Here is an 18,428-nt window from a genome sequence, read left to right as displayed (position 1 = left end):
TCACTCGTCCGATTCATTTTTCTGGAAGGATTTTTTATTTTTTTTGCAAAGGCTCCTGAAACTGTTCAGCGAGTTCAAGCAAGGTCACATTAATGCAGGTGGTTTTCCTTCACGAGGAGAAGATTTTCACTGTAATGCCAATATTCCTCATTACATTGGATATTAACAATGAGATATCATATCTTTAGGCTCCCCCCCCCCTCCTCACAATCACTAACACTGATAAACCTCTCGGTATCATATCTCCTAGCACACGTATATATTGTCACACACTGTACACCTGTATGTTTAGAAAACATCCACATTTTGTTAATTAATTCAGTTAACAAGAACAAAGAAGAAGGCTGCTGGTTAGATGGAACATTATTAAAAGCAGGCAGATAGAAAAAGGATGATTACTTCTCCAGCGCCCCAAACAAAGAACAAGGACATTTTATTTGGGTTTGTGTGTGACCACAGTGAGAACACTCCTGAAAGAAGCTAAATATAGCCCAGAGAAGATTGTTTGGCTAGGTTGCCTTGGAAAAGGTTTCCATAGCTGCGAGATATATTTCTAGCAACCAAAAGGGAAAAGGTGACCTTCCAAATTGCAAATATATATTGTAGTATTTATAAAGTTCTGAGTCAATGGGAATTTATGGGTAGATGAATGACATTATTCTCTCTCTCTCTCTGTCTCTGTCTCTCCCTCCCTCCCTCCTTCCCTCCCTCTCTCCCTCTCTCTGTGTAGCTCAGGGGAGGGCAATTAATTTTCCCAAGGAACCACATGAGAAACTGACACTGCTGTGGAGGACCAAACCAATATGGGTGTGAAGGTGTGCAGCACAGACACACAAAAATTTGCGGGGGAAATAACAGTTGCCTTCAAAATAAAAGCAATCCACGCAGGCTGGACAGACATAGACAAAGGTCCAGACGTGACCCGAGAGCCATAAAATGCCCTGACGTAACCTGATATTTGATGAAGAGATATGGGAATAAAAACTGTTCTGCATTTCCTTATGCAGAAATAGGAGAGAAATCAACAAAACACATATCAATTGTGAGGTGTAGAAATATTCCAGTGATAGAACTCTTGATGTTTTGCATATCCTTATGCATTTCATTTATTCCTAATCGACAGTCATAAAGTTCTGGCAATAAAACGCCATAGTGAGATGGCTAGGAGATGATTTATATATCTGATTAATAGCGAGGCAAAATTTATTCAGTACTTATCTTACGTGGTAAACGTTTGTTACATACTAACATTTGGAATGCTGTCTGAAACCTAAATTCCAATATTTGAGTATCTCCTGCTTAATTCAGAGTGAACCCCCAAACCCCCACAATAACTACTTATAACTCTACTATTTCTTAAAACAACAGCAACACAATATCTAGTTTATACAACGGGATGGTAGCATGATTCCTTCCCAACAGGTGGAGCAATACAACTGTCATTAATTTGGGTCAGAGCTATCAAGATTTCAGGCTTCACAGGAACAGGCTAATTTCAGAAACCGAAGACTCAGCACCAAATGAAACAAGACATGAGACTTCTGTGAACAGATCATTCATTAGTCTAATCTTAGTTTCTTGAACAAAACTCACCAGTGTAATACCAGGAAGGTTTGAGAAACTGCATAATATAGGAAGTTCCAAACTTTGTACTGCATTATACTTTATGGGCAGATGGTTTCCTGTGGTCTCTTATCTCATGTGGTTCAGCTCCAATCCAATGATAGAAAAGCTGGCTTTGAATAGCAACAGCACTAGCACTTAGACTTATATACAGCTTCACAGGGCTTTACAGCCCTAAGCGGTATAAAGAGTAAAGCATATTGCCCCCAACAATCTGGGACCTCATTTTATCCACCATGGAAGGATACGGAATATTAAATATCATGTCTTGGTTCAAATAAGCTTTTTTTATATGGCAGATTTGTTAAGACAGGATAGTTTTCTTCTCTTTTTTTTGCCTGCTCTACAGCTTTTGGGCAATTTCTGAATATTTTGTAGATATAAATAACTCAGTGGTGGGTTGCACTTACCTTCATTACCGGTTCACTGATCGCACATGTTCCGTTCGCGCGCATGCCTGATTCGCGTTGCATGTGTGCCTGCAATCCACTACCCCTGCAGCAACCAGCTGATTATTGGTGCTCGCGCAGGTGTCGCACGATGTGCACATGTGCACAATTTGCCTTTTGCCATAAAAACAGGTATGGGGTCCGGATGGGCGGGCCAAAAGAGCCACAGTACCAGTTCACTCTCAGCTGCTCCGGGCCAGTTGAACCGGGCCAAACCAGCAGCAACCCACCTCTGAAATAACTCCTTTGACTGGATGAAGCTGAGCATTTACTGGCTGGATTCCCTTCCTTATGCCTATGCAGAGTTCACAGTGGATTATTTTTTCTTTGTGCCCTTGGAGAGAAACATCAACTACCAACTAGGATTGAACTCTCACTGGGAGGTGAGTATTTTCACCCCTAGACCACTACGCTGGTCATCTTTTGTAGATAACAAAGAGATTAAAAACCCCAGCTCTTTGCTGTTGGGAGTTATATGGTCAGCTTAAGGATGACCATTCTGCCATTCTCTATTGAAGAGAATACCGAATCTGTTGAAATACTCTAAGGCTGGAAGAAATTAACTACTAAAATATGATAAACTTAATCTCAAGGGCTATTTTGAGATGAGCCATGGTGGTGCAGTGGTTAGAGTGCAGTACTGCAGGCTACTTCTGCTGACTGCCAGCTGCCTGCAACTTGACAGTTCAAATCTCACCAGGCTCAAGGTTGACTCAGCCTTCCATCCTTCCGAGGTGGGTAAAATGAGGATCCAAATTGTTGGGGGAAATAGGCTAACTCTGTAAACCACTTAGAGAGGGCTGTAAAGCACTGTGGAGCAGTATATAAGTCAAAGTGCTATTGCTATTTTCAAGGAGATGTTTGATTAGAAGGTTAAAACTCTGACTGCTCTGACCATGTCCGGTGACTTCTTAAATCTGAATACCTTTGGCAAAGACTTTGTTGGGTTTACCTTTACAGGAGTGACTTCGTCGATCACTTTGGAGTCTTTCTGTTGCATTCACCATTTCCTCAAAATCCAATACTGCAGCCTTGCCTAGTCCAGCTGGGTAGCCTATGATCTCAGAAAAAAAAGGTTTCTGCTCATCATCTGTCGATGACACAGAAGATGATGACCTGCTTCTCTTTTCCACATAATGTTTCTCGATGGCCTGACAATGCTGGTTGTTGTCCATGGAATTCTCATCTTCTTTGTCATAATCTGTTAGAAAAGAAATTATTAGATTGATGCTATTTATTCTTGTCCTTGGGGAAGTGGGGAATACTGTACATTATGATGGCATTCAGAAAGTTTGTTCTGTTCAGAGAATAACGCTCCTTCAGTGCCTTTTTATAGAACTTGCCAGTAGGATTTACATCTATTTCCTCAAGCAGATCCTGCGATTCATATTTCTAGTCCCGAGGGGCATGGCTGAATTTTTTTTAAATAATGGTGAGTACAAATAAATACATTAAATGAGAACAAATTTTATTTGCATACAGGATTACTCATCTTTTTCCGCAGCACTTAATACATTCTGATTTTTTTAAAAAAAATCTAAATATTCCTAGGACAGAAACACATGACATTTTTTAAATAGACCTATTTTGAATGTCTATTGCAGTTTGATAATGGTATACCTGTACTCAAATTGTTTCTGCTTCGCACAGGTCGCTTTTGGACAGTGAGGGGAGGTGAATGTCAACCCATAAAGTTGCCATGGTGAGGAAAGGCGGGGAGCGCATTCCATTCATACTTTCAGCTAGAGTCGGATCTCAGACTACAGCAAGCTTGTGAGGCATGCCCCTCATTGGAGAATGTGATTTATGACACAGACTGAGGGGAGGGAAGAAACAGGGGCAAAGTTCAGCCATAATTAAAATGAAGTCAGATCTGACTGCAATGGAGTATTGCAGAAATGACTGGATTTCTTTTGAAACTTGGCTTGAGGCTTATGAATTAATTAGGGCATCTTTCGGAAACCTGACAGATACCTTATCCATTTTAATTAGGAAAAAAATGCAGGATCTAGATTGAAATTGGGAAACTAATGTATTGGGCTGATTTTTTTTTCCTCTTAACTTCCTTGGGCTCAGAATCTTTGTTTACCTCCTCATACACAATTATGTAAATTTTCAAAACAACTCTGTTGTTGAAAGTGAAGAGATTTTTTTTTTGAAACAAACTTCTGAGTCTAGGAATAATGGTATCTAGAGCCTAGAGGAGTATTTAATGCAAATATGGATAATATTCCCAATCCATGGCGTATCCTCTTCCTCTAATTAAAATAACATGAATCAGCTTCATGTGATATATATATATATAGTAATTCCTAAACACAAATAGACAACCCTGAAAATATGAATAAGAAGTCAGCCTTAAAATCTCCAATTTATAATCAGTTTTTATCCACAAACATAAACAAATCATTTCTCCCTTATTTATTAAAATGGCTATTTTATAATATACTAAGCAATCAGTAGCTAATTTTGTCAATTTCTGTGCAGCTGAGGACTGAAGCAAATAACTCAAGCTGGATGGTTATAGCTTACATTTGTGATCTCACAAGTCTTATTCCCATGTTTAATAGAATAATCTTCATCTAATAATTCCACGAATTCCAATTGGATGATCCAGGATATTTTGTTCCAACTTGTAATTGCTACAAGGACTTCTACTATATAGCCCTGATACTAAAAATGTAGTTATTAATTCATTTAATAAATAACCATTACCAACCTTTTATTATCCCTCAATTTTACTACTTGAGCTATCAACCTCATTCTGCCTAGCCGTATGGCCAGCCCTGCTGGAAAAGGATTATCACAGTCACTTTGGGATCAAGACAATACCTGACCTACATTTTCCTCCTTAATCATGGCCACCAGGTATGCGATAGGAAATGATTGCACTTTCTGCTCTGAAATGCCTACCTTAATTAGTTTTGTATGGGCAGGTTTAAATAGCTATGTTTCCACTTTATCATTGCTGTTTAAGCATGTAGATGACGCTCTACAGCTTTGCCCTTCGTCACTGGTAAACTTAGAATACTACCATTGGTTGCCTACTTATCTACCCAACGTTTAAGCACCAGTTCTACAATATGTTTAGGACAAAATATTTTATGGCAACTCATATTTATCTTATGTATAAGTCCTGATTCATTCCAATCAAAGGAGACTGGATGCGGACTATGTTAAAGATCATCAATGTCCATTCATTCATTCGTTCGTTCATTCGTTCGTTCGTCCATTCATTCATTCATTCATGTAGCTGTACACCTTACACAATATGAATATGGGTGGTGTAAAAACCAACTATTAATACAATTCTATGAAGAAGATCACCAATTGGGATTACTACTACCAAAGTAGCAGAGAAAGGTATGATTATAGGCCAGTGATGGGGAACCTTTCCTTATGGAGTGCCAAAATTGTGCGCACGTGTGCTATTGCACATGCATGCATTCTCACACAAATTCAATCCTCCCCATCCACCTGCACATGTGCGCATGACCCTCCCCAGCTCCGGAAGCTTTCCTGAAGCAGGGGGGGGGGGGAATGGCCTCCCCTGGCCCCCCCCGAAGCCGGAAATGGATGATTTCCAAACTTATGATTGGCCCGTTGGGGACATTTTTCACCCTCCCCAGGCTTCAAGAAAGCCTCCGGAGGCTGTGGAGGGCGAAAAATGGGCCCAAGGAGCCAACTGGAATTTTGGAAACAAACTTCTAGTTGGCCCGTTGGCCATGTTTTTCACACTCCCAAGCCTTCGGAGGCTTTCCTGAATCTTGGGGAGGGCAAAAACGGCCTCCCTTGGCCCTCCAGAAGGTTGAAAATCAGCTGACCGGTGCATGTATGCACACTGGAGCTGACTGCTGGCGTGCCACCTGTGGCATGCGTGCCAAGGATTCGCCATCTTGGTTATAGGCAATAATATTATAGCGTTTTCTCTAATTCACTATTTCCTTGAAATCCTCTTTTACTTTCTGTTCTTCAGTACTCAGTACTCACCCTAGAACCATATATAAAGGAACTGATTGACTGATTATATACCAATGAAGCTGGTTTTGACTTTTAGTAACCTTATAAATATTCTTTCGGAAGATCAGTCCCTAACCTGGTTCTTCAAGTTCTGTATCAAGAAATAGGAAGTTTGTTTTTTGAAATGACGCTATCTGAGATAAACTGCAGGATAAAACATCCAAAACAAATAAAATCCCTTTAATGAAAAGTTAGAATAATTTAATTAAGAACAAGCTGAAGGGTACATGAAATACGAGAAATTATACTATTGCTAATATAAGAAACAATATTTCTTTTGTGAAAGATGTTTGATTAAGATTTTTTTATACCCTTCTTTTAATGCTGAACAAACATTTCTTATGAAGAAAATCCGCAATGCTGAATTAATTGTCTTGCTTGGAAAATTTAGTGGCCAAGATACCAGAGGTAAAGGATAAAAGGAAGTATGCATTATCAATGTTTTATATGAAGCCAATGTAGAAACAGTTGCTATAGAAACTACCGCAGTGAGAAAAAAAGCTAAGATCTCAAAGAGATACTACCCCTATTCAACTTCTGATACTTAAAAAGAAAAGAAAAAGACCTCATAACAAGGGTATCACAGGAATGGAAGAAAAACACCTATATCTGTTTTAACTAATTAAATCTAAATGTTGTTCATTGACACAATCACAAAGTCTCCCTTTCTGGGTAATTCCCTATTTTTGTGGTCTCCTTTATGCCATTTTTTTTAACAATTTAAAAGTTAATGACCCTCTTGGGTCAAGGATCTATTCCATTGTAAAGTTAAAAATGACTGATTGGCTCAATAATATTACATGATATCTGAGATTCAGATGTCCCCCATTGTCTGGAAGATTAACACCTGGCTTTTCCCTCAGGCCTTGAGGCCAGGATGGGAGATACAGCCAGCATTGTGATTTGGGAGGATAGTGATATAAAGTTGGTGGAGCATGATATATAACCTTGTATATTTTATTATTTCCGTATCTGATGGTTCACTACCTAGGATCATTTTACCCTAATATAGGCAGCAGTATACCTTACTACGTGATGGCAACATGAATTGAACAAATAAATCATTTCCCTCAGGATTACAAGGTCACTTAAAAGGGGGAAATGCACCCTTTTAGCTTTCTGTTAAGTCAAGAGTGTTCTCTTCCAAGGGAGAAGCATTTTATTTAGCCAAGTATATTTTACTTTTAATATGATGTTTGCTTTTTCTTGTGGACTGGATTCATTGATGGACTAATTGATTTAATTCCATGCGGCAATCAAAAAGACTCTTGGTGGCTTATGTATGAAAGTTACAAATTAAACCATCCACAGTTGAAAAATAAACAGAATTATAATATGTTCATGCAAAGTTAAAACCGTGTAAAATAAGACAGGAATAAAGATAAAGAAGAGCTGAAATGGCAACATCAAATCAGGTGAAAGCTCTATGGAACAACTCAGTTTACAATAAACAGGGAGCTAGCCTGACCTCTAGGTAAAGGTAAAGCTTCCCCTTGTACTTATGTGCTAGTAGTTCCCAACTCTAGGGGAAGAAACACTGTTCCCTTCCCACCAAAGGCAGTTCCGATTTTTCTACTTGCATTTTTACATGCTTTCAAACTGCTAGGTTGGCAGAAGCTGGGACACATAATGGGAACTCACCCTGTTATGTGACACTAGGGATTTGAACTACCGAACTGCCGACCTTTCGATCGACAAGCTCAGCGTCTTAGCCACTGAGCCACTGCATGTCTACAAGATGGCTATTTCACCATGCTGCCTTGTTTCGTCCCCCAAAACCTTTTTAGAGTCCTGAATGCCTTGCTTTTTCCTGGCTGATCTAATCAGGCTGGTCAATATTGAATGGAGGAGAAAGTCCTACATGTATCTGAGTATCAAACTATAAAGGGCTTTTATAGGTTAAAACCAATATCTGATTATGTTATGTAGTACCCCACTCTGATAGGATCTAAAGTGATGAGAATTGGTCTAGATGTGAAATACTTCACTTTGCAGTTTACACGCCTTGTAGACAAAAACCAACATGAGAATAGTAAGACTGAACTTCCTGGAGGCAGAAGACAGCAAGAGCAGTTTTGGTATTTATTTGTTCTCTGAAAAGAAAGTGAAGGATTGCTCCCCAAAATAGTGGACATATAGTTCTTGTTCCAACAGAGTCTTCATGGTTTCATATTGTTTATTTGTTTGTTTTACAAATGAAACGTGTCTTTGCTTTTACAGATGGGAAAGCCTATCAGAGAGATAATTTTTGCTGACTTCCAGTGTTCTTAGTAGATCAGCAGGGGTGTAGCACTTGGAGAAGTGAAGTCATAGCAGTAATTTATGTGGCATCCTGAAAAAAAATTCTATTAAAAATTCATAATGGATACAGGCCAGAAAGTTAGTTTTTCTTTTTCAGCATGCTTTAATATTTATTTCATTACTGGGAAGAAGGCGGGGCTTAGCAGTGAGAAGATGGAGTTTCAGGCTACTCCTGAAATTCCTCTATACCAAAGGATTTTTGGACGGGTTCTTTGAACTCTAGCTGTCCCGGAGACGACAGTGAAGGTGGGGAGGGACCCAGGACCCCAGAGATATCCGCAAATCTCTGGGGGGGTGGTATTAACTCCTCGTGCCAATTCCTTTTTGGATTAGCTGCGTGCTAACTGAAACTGCAGGTTGCCCCTAAGAATGGAAGAAGTGATGTCATCTGGTAAGCTGATTTTATTATCCAAGAGAGACTGTTCGTGTTAAAAAATTAAGCTAACTGAAACCAAAGAACAGGAAGATTTAGCGGCGAATTGGCTTTTTCTAATGGATTTATGACTGGTGGTTACTTTACTTCTTAAATGCTTCAAGAAACTCCGCGACATCCTCCCCCCTCTGAATCTCCCTAAGTGGATCGTAAAACTTATCTCCTACTAATTAGCCCGTCACGATTCGACATTTTTATTACTTTACTACCTAGTTCTGTTTACAACTAGATAAGATTGACAGCCTGTAAGAGACTAAAAAAAAAGTGCTTTGAAGCCTGTGGGGAAAAAAAAAGAGAGCTTCTAATTTTTAACTACGACACATCATGGCGTCCCAAAATACCTCTAAGATTTCATTTCAGACTCTTTTCTCTGCGTGTAGAGGACTCTTTGATTCTTACCAAAAACTGGAAAGAAAACTGGATCAACTGATTCTAAAATATGAAGTTAAAACTGAGATCGTTGAATGCTTAAATGTTCCTGAAACACAAATGGAAAATGTGAGAAATGGTGTCTGGTCTATCTCAGAGGAAGAAAGGAGGGGGGAAGCTATAAAGACGACTCATTTAAAGAGACAGTGTGCAGGAGGAATGGAGAATCCACCCTTGAGAATTAAAGTTAATTTGGGAAATTTTATAAGCCTAGGACAACATTATTATTTCATCACCGACATTCAGAATCCAAAGGTGCCGAAATATTTTTGTTTGGATTTGCTTATGGAAACATTTGGTAAATTTATCCAACGAATGGCTATTGGACTGAGGAAATCTCGTTGTTGGAGGGACACAGGCTGACAGATGGGACAATACAACCTAAAATTAGCCAAATCGGATTACTTCAATTTGTAATAGATATAGCTGAATAATGACTGATATGGATAGCAATATATATAATTTGGAACTGGCTGATAGATTGATGAATACAATTGAAAACTAGTTAAACCTAATTGCTTTTTCTTGTAACAGATATTGCTGAATAATAATTGATATTGATAGTAATGTATATAATGTGGAGTTGATATGATAACTAACAATTGGATATGAGAAAACACCTTTAGATTATACATAAAGAGTATTAACTATAATAATTAGCACTATTAAAAAACTAAATAAAATTCATACAATCAAATGTTAATCAATACTGGGAAAATGTTATGATATATGATATAATTGAATATTATGGATGTTTAGCTAAAATAGGATATGAGGATTTGATGATAATAGAGGATTTTACAAATAAGTAAATGAATTGCCAGCATGTGTTATGGACTAATTCTTTAGCATAGCTAAGGATGAAGGATGTTTAAATAACCATAATAATTAAAACTGGAGGTATAATGATGTTGATATGGTAAATATTTGAGTTAAGATATCTGAATTAATATGAACTAACGGAAGAGAAGCACCAAAACATGTTGTAACCAGTTGATATACTTCTTTTTTTTTCATAATAGACACCTGTGTTTTGTTTTGTTTCCCTGATTGTCGTTTTTGTCTTTTTTTGTATTATCTACTATCTTTTATTTTAATTTTTATTTTCTATTTGTCCTTTTTTCTTTTTTCTTTTTTCTTTTTGATTTTTCTCCCTTCCCATCGGTGTGGGTAGGTATTGTTTAAGATTATTACTCCTACCAATATTTCTAAATAATAATTACAGTTAAATGAAAATGGATATATAATAATGCTTGAGTTAATATGAGTTATGTTGGTTGACTGTGGAGGAGATGTACCAAAACATATCTGTAATTGATTGATATATTAAGAAAGATGCTGTACCCGTTTTAAACTAAAACTAAAAAACATTTAATAAAAAAAAAATATTTATTTCATTACTGAAGGTCACCTAGGGACATAATCTCAGTCGACAATTTCTCAATGGAGAAAGGGCAGGGAAGAGCCGTGTAAATAGTTTATGAAGGCATTTTCTTGACAGATTTTGTTGCCTCTTTTCTTTTGGCTTCATGCTTTAGAGAGGCCCTTTGATGAAACAGATAGCACAGTACTTATCAACAATAAGATCCTGAGCTAAAAGTTTCTTGTAGGATACAAGCCACTTGGAAAACATGTTTTTTTACTGTATCAACCTTTTAGAAATACATCAAATTAGATTATAGGGCAATAAGGGGAAATCCCTAATTGTTTAATTTCATTAACCTTGAAATTGCACATAATGTCTACTTAGCTATAATCACCACTGAATCCAATGGGAGTTATTCCCAAGTAAACGTGTCTGGAAATGCAGTAAAAGAAATCTAAGTCAAATAGGCATTTTGGTCAGATGAAAAGATATTGGTTCTATCTGTGTACTAAGAGCAGACTGCGATGATCTCTGAGTCTTAGGACAAATTTAGCATAGGTTTATGTGTTTATCTTTTCAACAAATATCATTTAGTATATAAAGGCACCCTTACCTTTATCCATGTCACTTTCAAAAGACAATTTCCTTCTTCGGAGTTTACCACTGTCTCCATTCGAATCATTTGTGGTCTGTCGCCTTATTGCAAGATCAGCCTTGAAAAAGAAGACGTTCATACATTATATGATAGATTTAGAGACTTTATTTATACAACTCTTCATTAGTTTACTTTGAGATGGATTTTGTCCATAGATGGAAGAGTTCCTTCTACAGCTTTTGAACCATGAAGAGCTATTGATCCTAGAAAGTGGGGAAGGAAAATTAATCTTTCTTCTTGGCCCCAAGTATAGTTCTACTCCAGGAGTGGGTTCCGGAAGTCACTATTGTTAGTCTGCTTGTGGGTGCGCCATGCACGCACGCATGCACAGAAGCAAAAAACAAGATGGCGGCGCCTATGCCACCGCCAGAACTGGTTTGGGGGCATGGCAGACCTGGGTCGCTGCTGGTTCCACCAACCCAGGGCACCAAATTACTACCGGTTCAGCTGAACCAGTGGGACCCCACCATTGTTCTACACTGTTGGAGGGTCATGTTAACCCTAGCCTCCACAAAGAAGTCTCCACATAGCAGTGGTGGGTTCCGGATCCTGTTCCAACCGGTATGGTTTGAATGGGCCCGGTGTTGCCTATGTGGACGTACGTGGTGTGTGCATAAGTTGTGCCTGCCAGCGACGCTTCCACAAGCCTCCACGGTGCTCCAGCTGCTTGTCAGAGTGTCGCACAGGTGCTATACGTGCCATGTGCATGCGCATAAGTGCCAAAGGCTTTAAAGGACAGGTAAGGAGCTCGGGTGTGTGTGTGAGCCTTCCAGAGCACCGTACCAGAACGGTACCCAGTGATCTGGGCAGGTTCCGGTACGCCCGTACCAGGGTGTACCGCCTACAACCCACCACTGCCACATAGGGTATGGAGGATTCAGAGGGCTGGTGAAATGTTTTCTCTTCTACTTCTCTTAAAAAGAATAGAACATTCCAATGCCCAGGATTTTGTCTATATGCAAAAAAACCCCAAACCAATAGTAGTAATTCCTTTTCTGAGTAAGACTCACAATTTATAGATGTGTGGGTGATATTGAAGAGTTGTCTCTTTAAAAAAAGAATGTTGATATAAGCACTAGAATGTTAATTAAAGTTCCCTTTACATCTTGTTCTCTGAATTACTATTTAAAGTTGTTTATCCTTTTTAAAACAGTGTGTTCTCAGAAATAAGCTAGGGAAGAAAAAATGGAAAACAATCTCTTATGGATTGTTTATTACTTCAGACAGTAATGTAGTAGTAAATTATAATTAGCTATGATGTTTAATTACACAATAACAGTAATAAAAGTTGATCTACATAACAATAAAGCAAACAAATTATATGCTCTTTTATCTCTCTCTAATTTTTCCTTCTAACATTGAGCCAATGACAGAGATGTGACTTTCATAGCTGAAAAAGCAGCTTTTATTTGGGTAAGTGCTGTTTCTTCTAATAATTATTTCTGCTCTTTGTCAAGAATTTCCGAGATATACATAGTCATTTTTCACTAAACAGAAACAGAACAAAACAAGAAAACAAAGGAGAATAGAAGATAGAAAGCAAAAAACTGATCACATCTGTCTTCTCAATACAGGAAAGACGTAGGCTTTAGAGAAGGTCTTAAAGATGTTCTTAGAGAAGTTTAGCATGGTTTGCCCTTGCCTCCTTTCTAGGGCTGAGGGAGAATGACTGGCCCAGGTCACCAGCTGCCTTTTGTGCAAGGTAAGTCTCCCAGTTCCCAACCACTATATTATACTAGCTTGGTAGATCACTGGTGGGATTCCAAATCTTTTCCTACCGATTCTATGAGAGAGTGCTTTGCACACGTGCACAGCACTCAAAGACATCCCTTGGTGTCAGCGCTGGTGAACTGAGCTGTTTTTTTTTAGCTCAGCTACGGTGCGGCAATCCATTCTGCCACACAAATCACCTGAGCTAAAAAACAAGGGAATATAGGACCGGAGGCGGGAGGGCTGGCTCAACCAGAGTTGATATTTATGGGTTATCCGAACTACTCAAACTTTTCACTATCAGTATTTTTCAAACTTGACAACTTTTAATATGTGTGGATTTTTAAGATGAACTCCCAGAATTCCCCACCCATCTCCAGATGTAAGGACTTCAGCTTCTAAAATTCCCTAGCCAACTAGGAAATGCTGAGAATTTTAGAAACTTTTGTTTAAAGATATGGACAGAAACCCACATTGGAGAAAGCTGATGTACAAAATGGTTCTTGAAACTAACTTTTTTGTCTGACACTTCAAAGTGCTCCTCAATAATGGGTTTTTTAAAAAGATATATAATTTAGCTCTCACTTTATGAGACCTTCATTCAACATGTCATTTGCATTTATATTGTAAATTCACTCTACTTCCTTTTTGGATTGACATGAACCTTATAATTCTTTATATTCTTCCCCTTGTTTGGAGACTAAAAGGAAAGTTAGCCCCTTTTTCCTCCCTAGAATCTTTGTGCGATTTGTAGAATTAGAAGAGGCCTTTTAGATTCTCAAGGATCTAAACACACCCTAACCCTAACCCACACACCCTAACCTAACTCATACAGGATGCATCCTCAATACATGGTTGACTAGTATCTGCCTAAATGAATCTAATGACGGGGAGATTACCTATTTCTAGGTTATTGGTTCCACTGTCAGCCTGCTTTTACTGCTAGGTACCATTTTCTATAAGTCTTCTGGAATCTGCTTTTTTGTAATGCAAATTAAATGTTTTTGCATGCTGCATGCTGAAATAAAAAAGTCTTGATCTTCTATATGACATTACATTAGAAGAGGACTATCATACCTCCTCTCAATTGGCTTTTCTATAGCTAAACACAGCAAGTTCCTTCAATTACTCTCATAATTTCTAGGCTAATTGCCTTCAGTACCCTTCTCCTATTCCAGGGCTGTCAAACTCCCAGCCTGGGGGCCGGATGCGTCATGTGCTGGCCACGCCCCTGCCCGGTTTAGCGAAGGGGAGAACACTCCCAATACGTCACATGACACCGCTCTGACAACGGGAGTTTGACATCCCTGTCCTATTCCAAATTCCACTGAATTCTGCTTAAATGTGTGATGCCAAGAACTGGACACAGAGCCTAAAATGGGGCTTTCCTCAGGAGCTGGTCACAGATGGAACTATAAGCAGCTTTTCTTTTGCATTCCCACTTAATTGATTACCAATGGGCATTAAAAATGTATCTGTCTTCCTTTTTTTCTTTCTGCTTTCAAGTAGCAGGGGAAAAAGTTGGGAAATGGGGCTATGACAGGATGTTGAAAGGAGAAACAACCTCATTCAGAAGAGGAAGTTCTATCCAACTGGACTCCAAGGGCTGATAAAAGTAAAGCTGGCAGGGAGCAAGGAACAATGCCCCCCCCCATTATATATGAGCAGAAGGTGTTTAAATTGTGGGTGTCTAAGGAAAAACAGCCAAATACCGCTTAACAAGAGTAATATTTTGCTACTACCATATTTTTCGGACTATAAGACACACCAGCGTATAAGACACACCAAGATTTTGAAGAGGTAAGTAAGAAAAAAAAGTTTTTGCCTTCCCTCAGCTCCCAGCAGCACTCTGCAGGCTTTAGCAGGGCTGGGGCAAGGCAAAAAACAAACAAACAACCAAACCCATTTCTGAAGCCTGCAGAGTGCTGCTAGGGGCTGAGAGAAGGCAAAAAAGTCTCAGTTTTTGCCAAAAACGGCCTGTTTTTCGCAAAAATGGAATGTGGGGGTGGGGCTTTGGGAGGCCAAAAATGGCTGTATTTGGTGTATAAGACACACCAACATTTCCACGCTCTTTGGGGGGGGGGAGTTGTATCTTATACTCTGAGAAATACGGCAATTGCAATCCAAATTTGACCACCTAAAACATCTAAGGTACTATGCTGCATGGATAGAAGCGTTGGGGATACATCTAGCCTGTATTGGGGCTAGAAACTGAGATGATGGAAACAGAAAAGAAGGAGAAATGTACTATACGCAAACTGAAGCAGAGACTACAAGCAATGAGAAAAAATATGGCTACTAGGATAATTTAGGTAGTAATCTAGCACTATTACATTATAGATAAATTAGAGAGGGAGACAGCCATTGTCTTTACTGAGATTGAATTTTAGATTGTGGATACATTATTTCAAAAAATTGAGGCATGGAAAATCTTATTTATGATGTGCTTAGTTTCTAAATATGTCATGTAATAGAATTGCCGTTATTTTCTCTGCTGGATATTAATATACTGTATAACTGCTTTTTCCTACATGTATCTATGTATCAATCTATGTATGTATCTATGATCAATATATCTGTGATCAAGCAGCTGTCCTTCATACTCTAGTTCCGATCACGAAAATAAACAAGCAATGCAAAAGGAGAGAATTTTACTAGAGTTTTTTTCTTTGCTAATATTTATCTTTCATCATCAATTTTTATTATGGTGATGGAACACATTTTTCTTTCTTTTACCTTTCTAGACCAGGGATGTCAATCTCAAGGCCCAGGGGCCGGATCTGGCCCGCGGGGTGCTTATATCTCAGATCCTGGAAACAGTGAAGGACTGGCCCACAGTGCTTCTGCCAGCAAAAATGAAGCTTGCACGCGGGCCTCCTGAGCTCCGTTTTCATTGGCAGGGGATGCAGGAGGATCCCCCCAGCCCTGCCCGGACCACCACAGGTGCCACCAACACAAGTGATATTGAGCTGGCCATGCCCACCCTGGCCATGCTCCCCTCGCCCCTTCAGTTCAAACACAACCCTCATGCAGCCCTCAATGAAATCAAGTTTGACACCCTGTTCTAGGCAATTTGTAGATGTTGTTTTTGCTCTAATTTCATCCAGCTAGGAAGGAGGGAATGACAAACCACTTCTGAAAACCTTGTCAAGAAAACTGCAGGGACTTGTCCAGGCAGTCTCTGAGATTGGACAGGACTGAACAGAATAAAAAGAAAAACCTCATTTTTATTGGGAAATGAAAAGATAGCCAAACACTGTAATTAACATACTTTTGCGTTTTCATGTCTCAAGTTGAAAGTGAGTTCTAAATTGGTGAGAAACAGGTCTGAAAATTCAGGATACATATCCAAAACTTCTAACAAGTCTTCTCGCTGGATTTTATGTAAGTCACAGTAGGTTAGTGCTCTCACATCTGCATTTGATTTTCCTGGTTTTGCATAAAGATGGACCATTTCTCCAAAAATATCATTTTTGCCTGTAACAATAATGGCACAGAAAAGCATGGTAAATACAAGAATTCACATTTCTCTCTCTCTCTCTCCCTCCCTCCCCCCCTCTCTCTTTCTCTTCTTAAACAAGAAGGCATAAATGTCTAAAAATGATTGTTTAACCACCAGTTATTTATTTTTCCTGTTAAAAAAATAATTTTCCTCTCTGGAAATCTCACTAACAAAACAGAATAACACAATCCTCTGTCATTATAGTCTTTCCCATATTGACTTAATGGATGCCGTTTTCTGCCTAAACAGAATTCATTGGGCTTTTACTTCTAGAGATAAAGCTGCAATTATTTATGATCCTCATAAAAGAACCTTGTAAAACTTTGCAAGGAGCATATGATGATTTAAACCCTTGAAAGTAAGGATGGTTGAGTTCTGAGGAAGTTGAGGTGTGTGCTGGAAACAAGTTCCTACCATCAGGCATTCATCAGGTTCTTGTGGGAAATTATGGCAATAATTGTTGGCAATCCCTAAAGGATGAGCACTGAAGTTTCATCACTGCTATGCTTTTTCTCTATTTTTGTTATTTAGAATATCTAGACAGTGGAGATATATTATTCTACTATCATAGTTGTACTGCACATCTGAATCTAATATAATTTAAGATTAATTCTCTTTTTGCCAAATTACAGTAGTTGCTTTTCTAAGAGTCAGCATCTAGCGTTGCTTTAACTGCTTAATGTAAGACAAAAGCAGGCATAGTGGGGGGAGTTAAATGTGTCATAAGCTCAGAGTACTTACACTGCCACATTCCAAGTCCAACCTCTCTTAAATTCTATTGACTCTGATCTGGTGCCAAATGAGGAACAAGGGAATTCAAGGGAAGTTGGACTTAGATCGTTTGTGACAATGTAAGGACTCTAAGCTGATGACATGCTTAACTCCACCCCTCTGCTCTGTCTGCTTTTCTGCACTTGATGACATATTCCTTTTCTCTAAATTTTGCAGAATTTACATTTTATGAAAAGAAAAAAGGGTTCACATTGGATCCAGTATGACATTGATTCATTCTAATATGCAATACAAATTCTGCTCTTAGAAAGGAACAATTGCTGATCAAACCATTAAACATTTCCAGAATTAATGGCATTTCTGAATGCTTACCAAGAATTGCTACAACCATGTCATTCTTGAGGATTTCAATGGAGCCTCGGGAAAGGAAGTAAAGTGCAGTCAGGACATCCCCACAATGGACTAGTGTGTCCCCAGGAGGTGCATGCGTAGTTTTAAACTTCATAGCCAGAGCCCGGAGACACCCTTTACTCGCCCCCTCGAAAGCTTTGCAATTTTGAAGTAAACTTTGGTTGAGGTGGAGACATATATCAGCTTGCAAACATTCTGGAAACCCCTTTAGGACCTGATGAAGATAATGTAAGAGTTTAGTACAACCAAGCTGCTTGGCCTATGGTTTGGGAATATCATTTCCTTGATCAATCAGGTGCCAAATAAATTGGCACTAGATCTGTAATACAACAGAGATCAAAATATAATCAGAAATGTGATTGGCAGCATTGGCATGGGTAAAGGCATTCATGTTTGATATAGGTCACCGGAGGTTCTTTTATTTAGCTAGATGGATCAAAATCATCAGAATTGGATCTCTAACTACATACTAGAGCTCATTAGAAAGTGATTATGTCCAGAGTTGGATTCCTAATTTGATACATCAGTGGCAATAGGCTTATCTTTTGGAGGGTAAGACATGAGTTCTGGTTATGCTGAGATGGAAAGTCTATGCTCCCCAAGGACATTGGAAAGAGAGAAGACTGAACCTTATGGGGTGCGATGTGAGAGGAGTGGGATGAATCATGAGTCATGTGAAGGGAGTAGGATGAAAAAAGATGTATGTTTCAGTGACTCAAAGACATGAAGCCAGCTTGTGTTGGAAGAAAGATTCCTCTAGTCTTATTAAAGGAAACCAGCTAATGATGCTGAAGCCA

The 18,428-nt window shown here is 38.8% G+C and overlaps 1 protein-coding gene across 1 annotated transcript in view; it reads right to left on the bottom strand.

Moving 5' to 3' along the window:
* KCNH7 (potassium voltage-gated channel subfamily H member 7) overlaps positions 1–18,428 on the bottom strand; it is a 355,108-nt gene that overhangs the window by 25,784 nt on the left and 310,896 nt on the right. Inside the window, exons 10-13 of the mRNA XM_032225757.1 lie at positions 17,593–17,845; positions 16,258–16,463; positions 11,235–11,334; positions 3,025–3,273 (exon numbers count right to left, since the gene is read on the bottom strand). Of these exons, the coding sequence (XP_032081648.1) occupies positions 3,025–3,273; positions 11,235–11,334; positions 16,258–16,463; positions 17,593–17,845 (808 nt within the window). The remainder of the gene's footprint in view (positions 1–3,024; positions 3,274–11,234; positions 11,335–16,257; positions 16,464–17,592; positions 17,846–18,428) is intronic.

Source organism: Thamnophis elegans, chromosome 1 (assembly GCF_009769535.1).
Source record: "Thamnophis elegans isolate rThaEle1 chromosome 1, rThaEle1.pri, whole genome shotgun sequence".
Lineage (NCBI taxonomy): Eukaryota > Metazoa > Chordata > Lepidosauria > Squamata > Colubridae > Thamnophis > Thamnophis elegans.
This window is presented reverse-complemented; position numbering and strand designations above follow the sequence as displayed.